At 47.9% G+C, this 20643-nt stretch overlaps 1 protein-coding gene across 3 annotated transcripts; it reads left to right on the top strand.

Annotated features, from left to right (window-relative positions):
• Nucleotides 1-1056: 1056 nt before the first annotated feature.
• C2CD2L (C2CD2 like) lies at nucleotides 1057-19559 on the top strand. 3 transcript variants are annotated; one of them, XM_066203630.1, is made up of 14 exons: nucleotides 1057-1302; nucleotides 2649-2744; nucleotides 3132-3251; nucleotides 5161-5271; nucleotides 6125-6241; nucleotides 6862-6979; nucleotides 7145-7268; nucleotides 7806-7870; nucleotides 8467-8594; nucleotides 8898-9069; nucleotides 10429-10530; nucleotides 11164-11297; nucleotides 11790-12072; nucleotides 13478-19559. In XM_066203630.1, exons 1-14 carry the CDS (start codon nucleotides 1057-1059, stop codon nucleotides 13696-13698), a joined length of 2037 nt encoding a protein of 678 aa, XP_066059727.1. In that variant the 3' UTR covers nucleotides 13699-19559. The 3 variants fall into 3 exon arrangements, with proteins under 3 accessions (XP_066059727.1, XP_066059728.1, XP_066059729.1); XM_066203631.1 differs by having other exon boundaries at nucleotides 6128-6241; XM_066203632.1 differs by lacking the exons at nucleotides 1057-1302; nucleotides 2649-2744; nucleotides 3132-3251 and adding an exon at nucleotides 3309-3583 and having other exon boundaries at nucleotides 13478-19557.
• The last annotated feature ends 1084 nt before the right edge of the window (nucleotides 19560-20643 follow it).

A 20643-nucleotide genomic window follows, 5' to 3' on the forward strand; every position in this document is an offset into this window, starting at 1 on the left:
GAGAGCGGAGAAGTGAGCGGCTGTCGGGTTCGTTTCCCCACGTGTTTCCTCAGATGTCGGGAAAATTCAGTAAAATACCTTAATGGAGATTTTTGGTTGTCAGGGAATCTGTAAGCGCTGTTGGGCCCTCGGGGCATTTTTACGGGGTGGGGACGGGAAGGCAGGATAGGCTCAGTGTCCACTCCCTGTTCTGTTCATTCAGGTGTGAGTCGATGAGCAGAGGGGAGACGCAGCAGAAAGTCCGGTTGCAGGAAGAAGAACTTGTACTCGCCCTGCGCCTGTATGGCAACCTGAAATGGTTTCTGTTGTCTCTATCTGATTTTCTGATGGCTTTATGGCTGCCTAGGGAGCTGCTGCTGTGTTGAGAGGCCACCTCTGCTCTGCTGTCTGTTGAACATATGCAAAACTGATTTTGTAGACTTTGAATGAACTCTGAGGCGGGCACATGGTAGTGCCGGGGGCGGGGAAGCACAACACAGAGGTGCAGGGGAGCGTGTCTGGCCAGAGGCCGCCGCTACTTTGGGTTGTGACTGTCGGGAGGTGATCAAAACTCGTGTTATTTGCCGTCCGCGGCGAGAGTGGCACAATCGGGAGCAGTCGAACGGAAAGGTTCCGCCTTGCTGGTGTGTCCTACGTGCCTGGTAGTGACTCCCAGCAGAAAAGAGTGTGAGGAGAAAAGCGTCGTTAATCGTAGCTCGGAAAGTCGGTGGGGAGCTGGGCTTTCAGATCGCGGTTGTGGTCCTATTTCAGTCCCCCAGAAGAGAAGGTTCACGGCAGCAGCCGTGAAATTTCCCGGCCCTTCAGCCCGGGTGCCACAGCCTGCCCGCAGGCACGGGGCGGAGCAGCGGGCGGCGGGTTCGCCGCGGCTCGGGCGGCTCCGCCGGGCCGCGGGGGGGCGCGCGTTCCGCCGTGCCGGAAGGAAGGGGGCGGCGGCGGGTGCGCGTGCGGTGCCGCGGGGCCGCGGCGGGGCCACGTGCACCCGGTACCGCGAGCGGGGCAGCGCCGCAGCCCGCCCGCCATGCTCGCCGCGCCGCCGTGAGCCCCCCGCACCGTGCCATGGGACCGGACCTGGGCTGGGCCGCGCTGGTGCTGCTCTTCGCCGCCTCGCTGCTCACCGTGGCGGCCTGGCTGCTGCAGTACTGGCGGTCCGCGGCCTTGCGAGCGCTACGGCGTCGCGGAGCGGCGGCGGAGGAGGCCGGGGCCCGGGCGCTGCTTGCGGCGCTTCTCGCCCTCAGGTCCCTACGGGAGCAGTGCCAGCGAGCTTGGGTGCGAGCTCTCAACAGCCAGGCGCGCCGGCACGGGGTACGGCAGGGCACGAGCGGGGGAGCGCGGGGAGCGGCAGCGAGGTGAGGCGGGCGCACCTGCCTGCTCTTGGTTCGCGGGTGCCGGGACAGCCCTTCCCGCAGCGCGCTCCGCCGGAGGAACCGTTGGGCACCGGGAGCCGTGCGGACGGCTCTGTCCAGCCTGCGCGGGAGTGTGCTGCCGTGTGCGAGCGCGAGAAGGGCGGAGTGGGTGACTACGCGTCGTTTAACGGGGGTTGGGGCAATAGTGTAGTCCCTCTGATGTTTCCCCAGCAATCTCTTCGGAATTTTCTGGGATTTATTTTCTTTAATCTCCCAGTGTTACCATTGTATTATCTGTAGTTTTGAAGTTCACGAAGGAGAGTTTGCCTTGATGATTCCATATGGAAATAATTGCATTATAGCTTGTGTGGCCTGTAAGGCAAGGACTTAATGCCCACAGAAACTGTGGTCCAAAGCAGTCCAAAGTCTATTGCAATCTCCTTCTTTTCTGTAGTGTGAGTGGGAAGGGGTTGCTTTTGTGTTAAGATGTATAGGAAAATCAAGAGCTAAAAAAGGTTAGCGTGATGCTAACATATTTGAGGAAAAAACGATTAAAGTCTTGACTTGTGTTTGGGTTTTCCAGCAAGATAGGAAAAGTATCTCCCTTTTTGACAAAGTGACAAATTCTAGCCTGGATTCGGTGTGAAGTGCCTTCCCTCATTGGGCTTAGTGCTTCCCCACTTCCCCTGTAAAAACTCACCCTCTGCTTCCCTGCCCCTCTTATCACAATGCAATAGTCATCGTGTCAGAGTGTCACCAGTTGCCCATAGCTGATATGCCGTGCTTTTCTGACACGTTGAATTTCTCAGATTCTCGCAAAGTGACTTGAATATATAAGTTCCAAAATTTAGGACTCCTGTAAAGGGAAGATTAGCCAGTGGCTGAATTGGCGTGGAGGCCCCTGGGGAGCCACACTTCAGTTTCTGCTGCAGCTGCTCCTTGTCTGGAGCATGTCTGCTCAGAAAGCAGACACGCTTTCTAAACCCTAAAAGCTGTTCTCTGTAAGCGGAGTCTGGCTGTTATCCTGGAGGACTTTGTCTTATGTGGGATTCTGGATGAGATTTGGACTTTCCTGGAGGTGCTTATGTCTGTTTGTGAATTCAAGCTTTAACTGGACACCTTGTTTCCTTTCTCTGCACGGACAAGCCGAGGTGGGTAGAATTACAGTGTGGGATAGTTTTGGGTCCTGACCAGATTTGTGAAAACAGACCTGAGTGTCTCTGGGCCCCCACATCACTCATCCTCTTTGAAACCATCTGCGTGGCTCGGACTCCTGGGAGCTAACAGAGTTCTCTCTCTTTGCAGAGTTCAGTGCAGATCACGTTTGAAGAGGGTCCTCAGTTACCACAAGCCGCAAATATAAGTTGTGTGACATGCAAGGGACAGTCAGACCACAGCATGGTAAGGCTTTGCTGTTCTGAATTGTTCAGCGTGGTGTTACTCCATTGATGGTGTGTTCTGCAGAGACTGCTGAGGCCTTTGTGATGGAGATGGTGGAGCCAGGGAGGTTTTGGGTGAGGTCTGTTTGGAGGAGCTTGGAGGACTGTCTCTTGTTTGGAAGCTCTGGAGCTGCGCGTCGGTGCGCTCTTTGAGTGAGCACGTCTTGGTGGAGCCAGGGTGTATGAATACTGACCCCAAACATCAGGGTCCTACTGTGGAGAGCAGAAGAGAGCTCTTGTCACAGCACGGGGTCTGAAGTGTCAGGTTTCCAGTGAACTTAGAACTTGGTGAGAATAACATGCTTGCCTCTTGCCAGGATATAAACTTATCTTTTCCTTTTCTTTTTAGGTGCTGTGCTGCCATCTGTCAGCTGAAGCTGTGAAATTCCCTGTCTCTGTTACTCAGCAGTCCCCGGTTGCTGTTTCTGTGGACACGTACCATGTCACTTTAGCTGTGCTGCAGGCTCAGGTAAGGGTTATGAGAAGTTAGATGTTGACCTTACTCCTCTGTCTAGTCCCACACTGTTCGAGGAAGGAGGACCTGATTCAGTGCAAATAAAGGCCTCGTTGGGCTGGAAGAAGCAGTGTGCAGTCACTTAACATTTGGTGAGGTGGCAAATATTTCCCATCTACATGCCGAATCTTGTTTTCTGAGTCTTCATCTGCAGATTTTGGCTATGAAACATAGCTGTAAGAAATTCCAGAGAGTTTTGAGACATGGCAGCATTCTATACTGTGCTTTTAAGTGGATATTTAAGAAGCAAGAATTCAATCCCCTTGTGGCGTAGTGGAAGGGGAAAGGTATGTCCTGTGGATTTGTAAAAGTATGGTGTCCTGGTGGTGGGTGTGAAAAAGAAATCTGTGGTGAGGAGTAGTTTGCTTGTCAGTTCCTCTCATTACATTCACAAGAGCACGATACAGCTTTTACTGTGTGTTGAATATTGCAGATGCTTCTTCCAGCAAAGAAGCTCTGAAATTACAATGGGTGGTAGCTCCATAGTTACTTTCTGGCTGGATTTGATTCTCTAGAATGTGGTTTTGTTTCCATCATGACGCTGGAGATGGTGTCTTGCTTGGAGGCATGTTTGCTCATATGTGCACAAAAAAACCCCCCAACACCCTCCCCCCCCCAAAAAAAAACCAAAAAACCAAACAAACAAAAAAAAACACCAAAAGGAAAAAGACATGGCAAAATGAGAAGTAACTCAGTGGTAGCAGAAGCCAATCCCATGCTGTTGCAGGCAGTTTAAAGCTTTTTTCTGGAACCCTTTTGCTCTCAGAAGCTTTATTAAAATTTTCAGCCAACTTTTATTGGGTTGTTCCAGTTCAATTTTGGACCTCTATTGTGTGGTATTCTCCTCCAGGGAGCTCTCTCTTTAGCATGTAGCGTGCCTGCTACCAGTATAGTTAGGGGCAGCAACTGTAGTTGCTTTTCATTTCTGAAAGGTCCCCTTTTTCACATCTCATCCAATTGCTCTCCTACTCACTGGCATTTTCTAGGTCTCCTTGTCTGCACCTGGTGTAGTTTTGGGTTGATTGTTTGTGTAAGGAGTTGCTTGTGGTATTCCAATCGAGGTCTTGCTGCTGCTGCTTTATGAATTGCTGGTTAGATTACCACATGCCTGCCTGTGTTTTGGAATACCTCAAGTACTGTGTTCTCTATTGTGCCCTGTCTGTTCTGTACGCCTCTTGTTGGTTACTTATGTGGCCACTGAGTCTCATATCTGTTGCTTTTGTCCTTCCATGTTGTCAGTAAATGTCAACCTGGCAATTGAGAACTATGTTGAATTTAATTATCCAGTTTTTACTAGAGCTCTCAGGTCAGTTCAGTTCCTGTGTGGTTTTGCCTTTGTCTGTCACATTAATGTTGGTTTTATGGGTACATGGGTGTGCAACTTTTTAACTAACTTCAGCTTAACTACAGGATGGTGTGCAGTCTGGTTTGTTGCAGACTCAGATGGGTTTTCAACCTTAGAGTCATCTCCTAGAGATACGTTGCTAACTTGTAAATGGTTATGCTTACGTTTGGCAATGGCTAATTGATGTAGCTCAGAAAATATCCTATGTGTTGGTGCCCAGTTGGGCACTTTTGGATTGTACTGTAGGCTTTTTCTTCAGAAAAAGAAATAATGGATCATTTTTTCTGGTGGTGGTGCCTGGGCATCCAACAGCAGTGAGGAAGCCAGATCCCGCCACAGGGCATTGAGGTTTCTGCAGCTGCTTCATGCTGTAGGCCCGGGAGCACTTGTGTTCTTATGTTCTGTTTTTTACTGTCACACTGGTGTGAGGGCCTTTCAATTGCTGAATTTGGAATGGGGTAAAAATCACCTAATGTAAACAGAAACTGTTTCTGACTGTGAATATTTGTTCTGGGCCAGGTGGAGATCCACTTGGAAGAGATACAGAATGAGGGTCTCTTGGTGTCATGGACATTCAAAGGCAGACCAGACTTGGACCTTTTGGTTCTTCCGCGACTTGAGCTTCCTGAGGTGAGTGGCTAACAGTAGGAGGCTGACTGTGAGTGGAGGAAGGGAGGAAGGAGCAGAAACAGCTAGAAGGCAGGCTGCTGTGGAGAAGGGTTGGCAACTCACTGCCATCCCCTTTAGGGCAGTTGAAGGGATTCTTTCCATTGATCCTGGAATCAATACTAGCTCAGCTGTGTCAACAGCATCCTCAAGAGGGCTGAAGTGGTACCAGTATCTATTGAAGGCTTTTTATCTATGTGGATTCCTCCTGCTGTGTGTCACATGTAGAGCTGCAAAACAAGCTGGGTTGCCGCTCTTTCTTTGTGTGAGGTGGTGTGTGTTTGTTTGTTGTTGTTGTGTTGGCTTGGTTTTGTTGGTTAAGTTTGTTGGATTTTTTTGAGGGGATTAATTAAGATTTAAGAGATTAATGTAGAGAATCACTGGGTTAGAGGTTTAATGAAGAGAATGTGGATGTGCTTGCACTTCCATGATCCAAATAGGTTGGTTGATTTGTTTTATTGAGACCTTTGTTACTTTATCCTGAGTAGATATGGGAATTTGGCTGTTTTCCCAAAAGTGTGGTGGCACCACCTCCTGAGGTGGTGAGCGTGTGACAAACTATAAAAGCTGTATTTTAAAAGTTTACACCAGATAAACTACTAGTTTGTCTCATTTAGAAAGCTTGCATTTGCCTGCAGCTGCTACACAGAAGCTTTAAGCACTGAGGACGGTGAGGATGGAATATGGGAAGAGTATCCGGGAGGTTATTACTGGGAGAATGACTGTGTAGCATATTAGAGGCTTGAGACACAGCTGGAGCTGTAAATGTGTACTTTCTTTTATGACTTTCCTGCATTTCCTCTTGATTTACGGAGAGAAGGATGAAGGGAGAGTGGATCTGTCCACTATAAAGGATCTGATCGAGGATACCATTGTCAGCACGAAGCCAGCCATGATGGTGAATTTGATGGCCTGCATCACTGGAGGCAGTGCGGTAAGTCACTCTTCTCGTGTCATTCTTGTGCCTCAAACACAGGCCCCAAGATGCTTCTGAGGGCTGAGGCTCAGGCAGGAGTCCAAGGGTTGAGTTTCACTTCTGGGTGACAGCGAATCCTGGCCTGCACTGTCATCGGAATTTGGGTACTGCGACGTGGTGCATAGGGATAATTAGAAATTGCTCCCGAGGGCAACTCCTTCCACCATTTTTCTTGAACGCTGATTGTCGGTCGTGTGTAGCTGGGGAGCTGAACTGCCTGAGGTGCATCTCTCTTTCGGCAGTTGCCCTTGCTCTGAACACCCAAGGCTCTGTCCAGGGCAGTCTTTGCAGGCATGGAATGGCTCATGGTTTGTCATCATCAGTTGACCATCTTGTAGCCAGCTTGTGCTTGTGCTTGCCTCTCTCCTTTTCTGTCTGCCTTAAACTTCCCATCTGAAATAACACGAGGGCCCACTGGAGGTCAGCAGCTTTGGAAACCTGCAGCATCTCTTGATGGCTCTGCGGGTATTCCCCTGTGTTGGTGTGAGGAGCTACTTAACAGATACAAGGACAATGCGTCTTGCTGCTGTCTGCTGGCGAGTGAACGATAAAGGTATCGGTCTCTCGTCATTCCTCAGGTACCCAGCAATAAGTTGACTCAAGAGTCCCCGTTCGGAGTAGCAGCAGCCCCTCTGGGTTCTAAGCTGTTGCTCCGGAATCTTCGAGTGCTGAACTTGGGCTGCCAGGGGAAGGGAGGTAAGCGTGAAAACATTGCCGATCCACAGGGGCAAGCGTGCAGGTGGCGAGATTGGAGCGAGTGGATGTTTTGAGTGGGTTTGAATGGAAAAAAGGGGCATGTGCCTGACGAACCACTGCCTCTTGTTGATGAGTGCACGTGTGCCCTCTGTCTCTCTGTTGCAGGAGTTGGGGAGATCCGCTGCGTGGCAGAGCTAGACAGCCCCCCGCAGCAGAAGTGGACGAGGCCGATGACAGGTGGCGATGTCAGTGGTGCAGGAGAGGTGGAGTGGAATGACGAGTTCTTTCTGTAAGTGTCTGCTCTCCTTCTGGCTGGCACAGTGTAGGTGGACCGGCACAGTCTCCGGGTATCATTACCATGCTGCAGTAGCTGATGTGTATGGTGCAGAGGTGAAGTCTGCACCACAGGGCAATGTTTGTTTGTGCTGCCCCTGTGCTGGACTGCTTATTCCGGCATTTGGCCCCAGCTTGCATACATATTTCTCCCGTCTCTGGATACTCTGTGTTTTAATTAGGCGGGCAGAAATGCAGATTGTAGGTGCAGCAGGTGCAGTAGAGCTGTAGCATAAACAGTCTTCCAGAGGGATTGCCCTCTCAACTTCCACTGGCAGCCTACCCAGCTCTGCAGGGTACACAAACCAGAGTTCTCATTTGTGTAGTTTGGTGCTCTAGTTGTGTCCTCCACAGTAGTGCATGCTACTGAAGCTTTGGAGAGGGTGATAAGGTGTGTGAGATTTGAGGGAGGGAAGATACTGAATGAGATTGTTTGCTCCATGGCCACTTAAAAAAGGAGTGCCTAACACCAACTTGTCTTTGGTTTCAACAGGGAGTTGGGACCTAAAAGCAAAGAACTGAAACTACAGGTGCGGGGGAGCAGCGGCAGAGGGGGAAGTGAGTACGAACAGCTATAAGATGGGTTGTAAGACGGGGAGGCAAAAATGCCTAAGGAGCTCACTGTGCTTTAAGCTCATGGTAGTTCTCTGTCAGTACATGTGATGGCTTCTGCACAGGATTTTTCATATTTAGCTTTATGTGAATTTCTGTGAGTGTGTGAAGTAACTCTGGGCTCTCTTCATCTTACCCAAATGGTCTGGATCTGACCTTGAATCAGGAGGTTCCTGTGGCCTGCCAGCCTGCATTCTGAAGCAGGGAGAGGCATGTGGGATTTTCCCTCCTGTATTAGGAGAGCTTTGCATAAGGATCTTAACTGTTCTTTTGTACTCAGTCGGGAACTAACTGCAGCATCTGCTTTTGATGGAGGCCACACAGTGGTCACCTTTTTAAGGGAGTTGTTTCCTGAATTGTTAAAGAGGAGTGGAGGAGCACTGCCTGTGCCTTCTCCCTCTTGAACCTAGAAAGTTAGTGGAGTTCTGGGGATCTGCTGTGTTGGCCCATAGGGCTGCTTCCCAAAGGCATAGATTACCTTGAAGATGTCTGAGGTTCTAGGGTCATGTGAACTGTTTCATTTTTACTCTTCCTTCTTGCAGATGTGCTGCTGGCATATGCCACACTTTTGATAGATTCTTTGGGCAAGCAGCCGTCTGGGAGACAGGTCTGCTCACTGGCCCCAGGAGCTGGACAGTCACTGGCAGCTGAAGCTACCATTACAGTGGAGGTGAGCTCCTGACCCCACAAGCTCTGCCCGCACGCAGGCTCTGGAAGCGTTCGTAATGTGAGCCTCTAGCTGGAGACACGCGTGTTTGGACCTGAGTTTGGCACGGAGGACTAGCAGACTCTTATGCCGTGGAGGGGCGGATGTCGCCTGACCCTCGGTCCCTGAAGCCTCCCGCTGTTGAGCTGATACTGTACTGGGGACGGCTCCTTGGTGCCCAGAGCCCTAGCTTTTGTTGCCCAAACATGCCTGCCTTTCCATCTGTGAAGAAGAGCGCCTCTCTGAGCAGTGCTTTATTCTTTATAGCTGCTGTTCCAGGAGTGTCCTGCGTCTTTGAATGCTCCGCAAGGCACGTCTCTGCGAACCAGCATCACCCCCACTAAGAAGGTGGAGATGGACCGCACCATCATGCCCGATGGCACCATCGTCACTACTGTCACCACAATTCAGTCCCGGCCCAAGGCAGACTGCAAACTGGGTGAGGCTGTGCAGCAGCAAGTGTATTGTACAGGTGGCTCCTATGACAGCACATACTTAGCTGCCATATTCCTATGGCTGCTCATAAAGACAGTAGCAGAACCATCTAGCCATCACGTCTGGTTACTGCAGGCTCACGCTTTACGTATTGCTTTTGGTGTGTGGGTCAGAACACGAGCATCCTTGCTGTTCCCCTAGTGTCTTTGTGGCTGGCTGGAAACTCTTGTGTAGCCCTAGGGGAGAGAATTGATGCAGCTCTGTGTCTGGGGGGAGGTGAGGGAGGGGTGAGCCTCTCACATACCCTTTTGGTGGTGGGAGGTCTTATGGGTATGTTGCCACGTAACCTCTGCGTGATGTCAGGCTAAGTGTTTAGCCATGATTTCTCTAGTTTCTTCAGTGCTAAGGAAGTTATGCTGAACATACTAAATGTGGAGCCAAAAGCATGTTGACCTGGCTTACTAGGGGCTGTTGCTGCTTGTGATCTGGCATCCTGGTGATGGTGGTGCTGGATATTCCAAGAGTTGGGGCTGGGAAATGACACGAATGAGGTGTTGCTGTGCATCTGCTTCACAGGACTGCAGCCCAGAAAGGCAACCATATCCTGGGCTGCATCAAAAGAAGTGTGGCCAGCAGGTCGAGAGAGGTGATTCTCCCCCTCTGCTCTGCTCTTCTCTTGTGAGACTCCACCTTGAGTACTGTGTCCAGCCTTGCGGCCCCCCAACACATGAAAGACATGGACCTGTTGGAGTGAGTCCAGAGGAGGACCGCTAAGTTGGTCACATACCTGGAACACCTCCCTGTGAAGAAAGGCTGAGAGGGTTGGAGCTGTTTAGGCCAGAGAAGAGAAGACATTACAGCAAGCAGCCTTCCAATACCTAAGCAGCCTTACATGAAGGCTGAAGAGGGATTTTTTACAAAGGCATGCAGTGATAAGGCAAGAGGGAATGGCTTTAAGCTGAAGGACGGTAGATTTATATTAGCCATTAGGAAGAAATTTTCCCTCTGAGGCTGCTGAGGCACTGGTGTGGGTTGCCCAGGGAAAGCTGTAGCTGCCCCACCCCTGGAAATGTTCAACACCGGGCTGAACGGGGCTTGGAGCAACCTGGTCTAATGGCAGTCTGGAACTAAGTGGTCTTTAAGGTCCCTTCCAACCCAAACCATTCTGTGACTCTGATTTTTTTCCCAGTAGGCTTCTTACTGCTTTGTTGCCACAAAGCCTTACAGAGCTGCTGTGCAGGCTCTCCAAATGCTCACCTGATGAGGCATTTTGGGTTTGTGCGTAGGGGGTGCAGTTTGGTAGCATAGTTGTGTAAGCTTCGTCTCCACTTACTGGTATCTCGGTGTCTCTTTTCCTGCGAAGAGTCACCGTCGAGGTCGCCTTCCAAAGTGGAAGTGACTGAAAAGAAGACAACAGTGCTCTTGGAGACCAGCTGTCCTCACGGCCACTTGCCCAGCAGTAGCCGTAAGTGCTTGGAAATTTGAGGCTTTTACTGAAGTAACTGTGTTCCTTAGCCTGTTTTAGAAAGTGGCAGTCTGAGTGTGGTTCCCTGAACTCGCTTGCATTTTCTACTTCAGAGAATGTCCAAGTGCTTGAGTGAAGGTGGGGGCAGAAGGCTGGTGGTGGTGGTGTGGGCAGGTAAAAGACATTCCCCTTTGACTGTTTAGTAAGTCATTATGAGTGTTTCCTTGCTTGGCAAGAACTTTCCAGGGTATCTGGACCCAAAGAGCTGTGCTCCGCCTGCGCTTGGGGCTCTGATTGTGTATGAACAGAGCACTGCAGCCGTTTTGACAGTTTGCTGCCAAAGCAAACTATTGGAAGTCTTTGTTGGGGGGGGATGGGGGGGGTGGGCTGTATTTTAATGGTATGTCTGGTGGGAAACGTAGCTTCCCAGGTACCTGGGAAGAAAAAGCCAAGAGCTAGCTATACAGAGCTTCGTTCGTTTTGTTCATTTGGACAAGTCTGTCATAAACTCTGGGTGGGAAACTACATTTGTTTTCATTTAAGTTGCCTATTGCAAGCATTGTGGTCAGCAAGCGACCTTTTGCCTCTGCTGAAGGTTGCTTCTTCAAGCATCGTTATTTTTCTTGTGCTCAGGGGATAGCCGTTTGCCCAATGACTTGGATCCGGTGGCTGAGACGGCAATCAGGCAGCTAACTGAGACGAATAATAAGACTACCAAGAAGACACCAACGAAACGTAGTACACTGATCATCTCAGGAGTGTCCAAGGTCTCTGGTAGTTAGGAGCTTCATTTCCAGTCTGGGAGGTTGTTTTTAGGGATGTGTGCATGAAACGAAGCTGTCCTATAGGGACCAGCGTGGAAAGGTTCCAGCACAGATGACTGGCTCATCAGAAGCCTTTCGCTGCTTCCCAGTGAGCATTAAAAGGTACCTTGCCAGTCTGCAGGGCAGCTGCCAGTGGGAGTTAACAGCGGGCAGCTGTGGAAAGGGATGTGGCTGCCATAGCTGGTTTTGAACCTCGTGGAGAATATAAGGAGATCTCCTTGAACCTGGCTGTGGAAGTGAGAGATGTGCAACGCTTTGTAATCGGCCACGTTCCAGTATATTTCAGCCAAAGAGTGACGATTGTCCATCGGTGCCATCTAGCACTGATGATCTGACCTGGGCCACCTGTGTGTAGGTGTTGATGGAAGTAGCGGGATGAATGCAATTATTCTGATCCTGTCTTTGTGTCTGTCTGCCCCTCTAACCACCCTTCAGGTACCTATTGCTCAAGATGAAATGGCACTTTCTCTGGGTTATGCTGCATCCCTGGAGGCCGCAGCGTATGGGGACTCTGAGGCAGAGGGCACAGCTGACCAGATGCATGATTTTACCGAATTGTCACAGCAGCTGGAAGTGTCGCCATTAGGACAAAGGGACAGTCAGGAGCTGGATGAGACAACGCGATCAGACATCTCTGAAAGACCATCCGTGGAAGATGTTGAGTCTGAAACTGGCTCCACGGGAGCCCTTGAGACGAGGAGCTTGAAAGATCACAAAGGTAGGGATGAAGTGTTAGATAGGGTAGCTAACGTGAGCCTGTAACATTAGCTCTGCACGAGGACAAAGTGACATTCAGGTTCCCTAAGCATGGGGTCCGCAGCCACCTTTCAGCATAGGTAAGAGCAGCTACTGATGGAGCCTGGAAGAGCCTGCCTTTCTCTTGTGGTTTTTCCACTGGAGTGATTAGAAATGCCTTCATTTGTAGGTGTCTGATTCCTGTAGCTTTTTAACTTTGTATGCTCTCTGTGGAGCCTGTGTGTTACAGAGAACCCCTTTTCTCTCCCAGGTCTCCAGGTCCACAGATCAGGTGCATGTCCATAAATAATGATTCATGCTCTGAATTTGACCTTTGGTGTGGGCATGGAGGCTACCCAGCAATGTGGATTATATGGGCCTTGATTGCCCTCCTTCTTTCACTGTTAGTATCAAAGCAGCTAGGACCGCTAACCTGTCGTACAGTCAGATGTCCACACAAATACACATCTTTCAAATGATGGAATGGGCTGCTCCAGCCTAGCTGCTGTCCTGGCCTTTCCACACACATTTGTCAGTTAGGTGGATGATGCGCCTTGGATTTTTCTGCTACCGACTTAGGTAAGGAAATGCAAATCAAAATCTTGATTACTAAGAATATTAGAGTGGGACAATTTTGGGGAGTTGAACCGTACCTGTTACAACCAGGTGTGGTCTGAGCTGTGGAGGCCCCTTTTTTGAAAAGTGGGTAGAAGGATGTGTGACTCAGATTCTTGAGAGAGCCGGTGGGTGGGGAAGAGAGGCAAAATGGAAAGCAAACCCCCTCTGTAGGAAATACTGTTGTAGTGTTATATGGCGTGCAAGTTTTGGATGTGTCTTTGTGATCCATTTGAAGTTGAAAGCAATCGGCGTCTCCATCTTCTGCTTGTGGGAGTCATAAGGACCCATTGGCATTATTTGCCTCCAGACTGGGCACGTCATGAAAGTGCAGGCAGTTGTTCCAGGCACTAGATGACAAAGTTAATCCCCGTGCCCTTGAGACAGGCCCATCTAGGAGGACTTTTTCCTCTTGTATGTTCCTCTCAGGGTCTTCAGGTTCAGGTGATCTCACTTGTTTTTCATTCGTGTGAGTCTTGACTTTCATTTAAAATGCTGGATGCTTCCATTGAGGGGAGGACATTGTGTAAAAGGAAGTTTATGCTGAGGGGACATGGGATGAAATGTTCAGTGAGGCAGCTTGTTGGTGTTGCAGTCTGTCATGAACTGAGACTTTGCCTTGTGTTCGGAAGCTGGAATTAGCTGACCAGCTGTGTACTTCTGTGTCTCAGTGCAGAAGACGACTGCTGCGTATCTGAGACTGGCTAGGTGTGTTCCTGTCCCTGAAACTTGCCAGTGCTATCATGGTTTCTGTCTCCTTTCTGTCTCCACAGTTAGCTTTCTTAGGAGCGGTACCAAGCTCATCTTCCGGAGAAGGAGCAAGCAGAAGGAAGCGGGCCTGAGCCAGTCACACGATAACTTGTCCAATGTCACTGCCAACTCCACCACCAGAAAGAAAACCGGTAGCTTCTCTCACCGCCTCATCAAACGCTTCTCCTTCAAGTCTAAATCCAAACCCAGAGGTAGTGACCACACATCAGCTGGTGAGAACTAAAGGAGGGAGAAGCCCACTGGAAAGATTTCTCAGAAATCGTTTTCTAGTCTCTTGTCTTCCCGCTCCATGGTATCTGTGACCTGCTGTCCAGTTCTTTCCAACCTTGGCTGAGGGAAGACACCCCAGTGCTTTACGCCATTTGGGGAGTGGAGGTGGCAAACCTGGGACTTAATCTGTTTGGCTGCCTTGGCTTAGCCTTCTCTGCTTGTTGCACCCCACTGTGCTCTCCCAGAAAATCTAGGTGGCATGCTAATCCTTCTGGGGGTCCCAGGAGCTGCAGAAGTGATTCCATGTGTGTAGCCATCTGGCATCATCAGGTGCCTCACGGAAACGGGGGGCAGGTCTCTCAAGTGGCAACTTTCAGAGTTAAAATCAAGGTACTGTCGGGTTAGTTACGGTGCCGAGAAGTGTGGGATGTAGCCCTCAGTCAGCTCTTCTTGTGACAGAGAATGATGCAGTCACTGATGATCTAAACACTATTATTACTTGTGCTTGGTGCAGAGGCCGTAATCTGAGGTGCACTGCAGGGTGATGCATTCCTGGGCTGTGAGCTGTCAGGAGACAGCTGTCAGAGTTGCGGTCCTCCATCAATGGCTCTGCCATTGGAACAGTCTCTGGTTCAGACAGCACTGAGGAGCCCCTGTTTTCTGTGCTGTGTTGAAGGAAGAAGTCTCTAAGAAGGAGGAAGTTTTATCCACTGCACAAGTTTTCGTAGAAGCCTGGGCCCTCACAAGAATGCCTGGTCAGTGCTGTCAGTTCTGCTACCCTGTGCAGCCACACCTTGACACAACGCTCCTTCCACATCTGTGTTCTTGAACAGGGAAGGGCCTGTACTGAATGCACACACCAGCTATTTTATGAGCAGATCCCTTACTCTTGGAGGTGGTTGGGGATGTTACCAAAGGGCTGCCAGGCTGTCTTCGGGACCTGCCAAGCATCCAGTCTCGTGCTGTCACGGTTCTTGTGCCAAGGACTGGCACCATGCAGGGGGTGTATGACAAGTAATGAGGCAAAGAATATAGTGAAAGACAGTCTAATGGGGAGCCTGAAGGCACATGGCAGAAAGAGGAGAAAGTTTACGTGTTGTCACTGATGGGTTTCCTCTAGCAGAGGGAATCTTTCTGGATTGCATCTGGTATTTCCTTTCTTCTTGCAAACACGATCCACTCCATTGAAACAGAGGGCATTTCTGCAGCAGACATTCACAGAGAGGGAGAGGCATGCAGGGGAAAATAGAATTCCTGTGCAGAAGGAGACCGTCCTTCTAGAGAAACAGCTGTCCACTCTCATGACCCGTACACATTTTATCTATAATATCCCCAGAAGTTCCCTTCAGACAGCATATAACTATGCTCTTTGGAGAAACGCTCACGCCCTGTCAACATGCCTGGTTTGAGAGAAACCTCCTGCTCTCCTTTTGGGTGTCGAGTTAAGGAGGGGGGACAGATGGGAGGAAAAACCTCACAGAAGAGCTGTTTCCCAGGTCTGACTGGATTCTCTAGCTCGGTTCTTCCTTTAGAGTATCTCCTGTGATGGTGTCTGTTGTCCTTCCTTATGCAGGATGGTGCCAACTGAAAAAGCAGTTCTCTTGATGATGCAGGTAAAATGTGTTTCTTGGAAGGACAAACCCTGACTTGCTGATACTGCTGCCGTGTCCCATTTCCAACGACCGGAATGTGTTCGGTGTGCTGCAGCAAAAGGATTTACAGGCGGCTGTTTCTTGCATTTATGTACAGGTGGGGAAGGCCAGTGTTACCAAGGGCTGTAATTGAAAGTGCCAGTGTGTGCTAGCAGGAGGGACTCTTGACTGTTTTTCCTGCTGGTTCCTCACATGATGGGGCATGTATGAATCCGAAAAATTGTATTGGTTCAGCTGGCTGACCAGGAACGTCTACATCTGTTTTTATCTGGGAGTCTTTGTTGTCCCCAAGCTCTATCATGTCTTTTATCCTTTGTTTTTCTTTACTTGTCCACATGGCACTGTGGCTTTGTTTGCTCTTCCAATGTCAGAGAACTCATCTCACTGAGGATCATTTTCCTTGATGCAAGTGATTGGTTTGCACTACAGTGCCATTTGGAACTTGGCCGTCTCTAGCTTGCCTGTAGCAATCCAGCCACCGGTTTCACATAGCCTTTTTTGCCAGGTTGGTGCGGTGCTGTTACGTGCAGTGCTGTCCTTCTGAGGCACACCCTTGTTCCCAAAGTCTCCCAAAGTTTGGTTTCTGTTTGGTATTCTCTCTTGCAGCATCCCCTCTATGACTTGTAGCTATGACAGTACTTTATGTTCCATTTTTGGATTTTAGTTATTCGTTTTAACACCATTTCAAGGTACTAACACTTGAAGATTCGAACCCCGACAGTACCGTTTCTCTGGTGGGAGACTGTGAAGCCTTGCACTAGCTGGTTTGAGTGGAAGACCCTGCGGCTCTTCAGTTGTGGGTTAATTGAAGACCTGCTTTGTCTCCTTTGATGCTCCCGTGTTTTCTTCAAACTGTAAGAGCAGCTTGAGCTGTCTTGGTTGCAGAGTGGCTGGAGGTGAACACCGAGGGTCACCAGAGTTCTTCGGAGCCAGGGATCTGAGGCTGGTGTACACGAGGAGAACTGTGAGGGCTAGCCAGTGTTGTCACTGTAGACTGGAGGCAGGAAAGGCGAGGTTTCTGTCTGACAAACACATACCTAGATTCCCAACCGGCATATTTTGGTCTGGCTTGGTGGAGGTGATAGGGATGGGACTAAAAGAGAAGCTTGAGTTACTCACCAGCCTTGGGGACCCTTTCTAGCCATGTTAACTGGGCAGTTCCTGTCATATGACCATGGCTTTCCTGTTTTGTTCCTGGTTTGTTGGCTCCAGGCTGTGACTTAAAGTGGAGGTACGGTTTTTGATTTTGACCTTGATGTGGTGGCAGACACCTGCATTCTGTTTGGCAAAATGAATGGCACATGGGAAGCATGCCAGTAGGGGCATATCTTCCCTTGAATTTTTAGCAGTGTTCTTTTACCACAGGCTTGTGGTAAATTGTGCTGCAAATCTGTATCTGGTTAGACAGCTTGTGAAGGAAAGGGATGTTGTCAAGTGCTGACAGAGCACGTCCCCAAACATTAGGCCCTACATCTGCCTGTGTTTCCTAGAGGAGATGAATTTTCTGATATTTTGTTGCTTCTCAAAGTCATACAGCATAGGAGTGGTATTGTAACTTTATATCTTCTTTTATATGTTCTCTGTAAGTGCAGACCGTTTTTCAGGGTGTTTGGTAAAAGTGCTGTTTGAGAAACAGAGGGATAGCAGGGCATGGGTCTCTTGTGTGCATTGGAAATTGCTTGGTTCTGATACGCTCCTCCTTAACCGTGTTGATCTTTCCTCTTCTTATCTGAGCGAAGCTTTCTTTCTGGCCTGCAGACATGTCTTCATCCCCCAGGCAGTAGGTGCTGGTTTTGTTAGTCCTGACTGTGAGAGCACAGGTGGCTCTTCTGGTTTCTCAGAGCACGAATGGTAATGAGTCTGCCTCGTGGTGAAGGTGTGATTATTGGTGGGAGAAATAATTTGTCTATCCTGATCTTCTCAAATGGAAAGAGAAGGTCACATCGGGTTTTGTTCTCCAGAAGCTGCAAAGACGAAGTCCCCGGGAATTTTCCCGCATAGAATGGCTGCTTTAAGAAACCTCTTTTCTATTTAATCCCCACTCGTGTTTCTGGCTTTAGGACAGAAGAAATGCTATTTGAAATCTACTTTCCCTGTTTAACTTTTCCCTTTCTAGATATCTGTACCCTCGCCTTGGTGCTACTGTGGGCTCTGTGGCATTTCATAATGCCTGGGACCACAGAGCAAGCCCGTGAGTGGCGCAGGCCACCATCAAACTTTTTAAGCTCGAACGATCTGCAGTTGGCAGATTGTTGTCTCAGGGTAGGCTCACTTATTTGCACCTTGACCAAATATATGGTGGAAGAGGAACAGCAGAGCAGTGGGCTTGAATGCATGGAGGCTTCAACCTGCATATGAGGGCCTGCATTCCAGATGCTGTGTTTTGCTACTGACTGCAGAAGCAGAACAGTGACTTGTAAATGAAGCCAAAGTTGGCACTGTGTTGAGATTGTTTTGGATTTTTGTTTGTTTGGGTTTGCTTGGAGGGTTTTTTTGTTTGTTGGGGGTTTCTTGTTTGTGGGTATTATCTGTTTTGTTTGTTTCCTATTTTGGCTGAACAGATTGTCTAGAATTTACCTATGCTGTGTATTTTTTCTTCTCTGAAGAAAATGGACACTAGGTGTAAGTGTGCTTGTAAGTATATTTCTGTCCGTGTGTACCTTTTCCCTTTGCTTAGGCAAGGCTGTTTAGGAGTCTTATCCACAAAGCCCTCGGTGCTGGCCCATGAGAGGCATCCTCTTGAGTAGGTGTAAAACAGGCACAGGAAAAAATGAAGGGAACCTCAAATCCTCAGTGTTCTGAGGGTGCCATAGGATTTAGTATGATGGATGTCTGAGGCCAGAGGAATTGGGTGCATGGATGTGTATTTGCACGTGCTTGTAATTAGAGCATACTCTGCAAATGCCTATACCAGTAATGGTGCAACGTGACTGAGGACGACAGTGCTGAGTAATGGGACAGGAGAGTGGCCGTACCAGCTTCTGTGGCATTCATATCCATTTCTTGCACAGACTTTTGCAGGGGCAGATCTGAGCAAGCAAGTCCAATTCCTGTAAGCACCTTTGTGCTGCTTGTGCAATTGAGGGTGGGGTTTTAGGCAGCTTGACTGAAATGGGGAACAGTGAGGGGAGACTACTTAGGTGGAGAGCAAGCTCAGCGCAGGGGAATGTAATGAAAACTTCTTCAAACTACGGGCATATGCTATTTTTAGGCTAGAACTGGGTGTATGGCAAATATTTTTGTCATGTTTTTTGGCCTTAGTGATGCAATAGCTTCTCTTGGGTCTTTGTTTGCTAAACCTACAGAAAAGTAATTTCTGGGTGGATGTGGAGATGCTTGAGTGTTTGGAGGGTTGTCATTTGTGGTCTTTTTGCATTGTTCTCTCCATGCCACCTCCCCTACTGCAACGTCACGGTGAGTCTCAGGGTAGAGCAACAGTCCCAGTGGTGGTCAAACTTCTGGCAGAGGTGTGCTTGTGATATCGCAGCTCCTTCTACAGGCACGACTGCTCCACGTCACCCTTCTTTGCTTTTGTAAGGTACTGGACCAAATACCCACACAGAATTTGAATTGGCGCCCTCCTCGTGTGTGCTCTTTTGTACTTTGATGCTTTCTGTCTGGGTGGATTGTTTTGACCTTACATTGTTCAGGTGGGAAAGAATTGGAAATGTGTAGCTAGTAATAATGAAAATAAAACTATGTATGACTAAATTAAGTTCTTGCACCTTTGTAAATCTCGAAGAATTCTATTGCTATATAATGGCTGAATCTGTTAACTTATTAAACCACATGAAAATGAAAGTCTGAGTCTGACTTCATACCTGGTGTCCCTGTCTCCCCTAAGTTCTCCCTCTCAAATGATGGCAAACCGTGTATACCCATGCAAGGGTCTGTAACACCCCAAAAGATTTAAATGTAAGGGGGTAAACTGAGGTTCCTTTACTCTGGGTTGGCACATAGGGGAAATACCTGCGGTGGAGGAGCAGGTAAATAGGGTATGAGAGAGGTTAGGTTGCGTCCTCCCAAAGAAGGGAGGCAAGCTGGGATTTAGATGTTATTCCTTCCTTTTATTTAATGATTTTCCTCTCTGATTTTTAGTAAGGGAATGTTTATTGCAAATGCCAATTTTCCATCCTAATTGGAATTTTTGTTTATCTTAGGGTAAAATTTCCAAGGAAATTTACCAAATTAATGTTGGTAAATCAGGCATATCCACAAAATTCTGTAAATCCCCAGGAAAACTTGCTAGGTGTTTAATTGCCATAATTAATCTATTTGTAAAATCAAATTTAGTGCATTTTAATTACTTAAATCCCATTAAAACGTAAATCCGGCCTAATTGCTGTTCCTTGGACACAACGGGGTGATTCTTCCTGCCTTGGCACATTTGGATGTTCATCCAAAGTGAGTTTCCACTAAAAAAGAATTTGTTTCCAAGCAAAAAATGGAATTGTCTAGAAAACCTTTTTTTCTGGGAGGCGCTGGGTTTGTTTTCCCTATCGCTGCACAATCGAGGATACTCCTGGAGCTGTGTTAGGCTATGACCTGAGGGGAGAGCTTCATTTATTTAATCTCGTATTTTATTTTTTTTGTGGGTTATTTTAATATATTTCACTTTTTGTTTTTGTATTTTTATGCTATTGTAGTTTATATTAGGCATTTTATGTTTTATTTTATTTTTTGTTTTGTATTTTTAAAATTATTTTTCTTTTTCTTTTTTGTATTTTAATTTTTTATTTTTTTACTTTTTAATGCTTTTCAATTTTTTGTTTATATTTTTACATTTTTTCAGTTTCATGTTCTATTTTTTGTTTGTATTTTTTGAGATTTTTAATTTTAATTTTTATTTTAACTTAAGATTTTATTTATTTTTTCTTTTATCTTTTTTTTTTTTTACTTTATTTTTATTGCTTTTAATTTTTATTTAATTTTTATTTTTTCATGTTCCTTTTCCTTTCCATGTTCCGTTTCTTCATTGGTTTTTTTTCCCCCTTACTCACCCCGAGTATGTGGTAGTTTGGCTGTTGGCAAAAAAGTTGAAAAATGTCTGAATGTAATTCAGAGTGCAGTTAGCAAAACCTCTGTATTTTCTGCTAAATTAAAAAACCTGAATTGAAAAAGCTGTAAATACCATGGTGCCATTATTTTCCTTTTAACCCCCTAACAGGTCTCATTCTACCCATTTACAGTATTCCCAGCAGTAACTTGGAGGTGTATTTCAGAGGTAGCAATAAAACAAAGTTGACATTTTATTTTGTGCCTCTCTGAACCCCTTTGTTTATTAACAAAGAAATCCAAAACAAAGC

The sequence above is a fragment of the Chamaea fasciata genome, unplaced genomic scaffold (genome assembly GCF_029207755.1).
Source record: "Chamaea fasciata isolate MVZ Bird 193981 ecotype frontalis unplaced genomic scaffold, bChaFas1.0.hap1 SCAF_24, whole genome shotgun sequence".
Lineage (NCBI taxonomy): Eukaryota > Metazoa > Chordata > Aves > Passeriformes > Sylviidae > Chamaea > Chamaea fasciata.

Excerpts from the sequence above, each read along its gene's own strand:
- C2CD2L (XM_066203630.1), top strand. The coding sequence starts at position 1,057 with ATGGGACCGGACCTGGGCTGGGCCGCGCTGGTGCTGCTCTTCGCCGCC. Across the intron at positions 5,272-6,124 it reads CGCGACTTGAGCTTCCTGAG|AAGGATGAAGGGAGAGTGGA; the intron begins GTGAGTGGCTAA and ends ATTTACGGAGAG. Across the intron at positions 9,070-10,428 it reads CAAGGCAGACTGCAAACTGG|AGTCACCGTCGAGGTCGCCT; the intron begins GTGAGGCTGTGC and ends TTTCCTGCGAAG.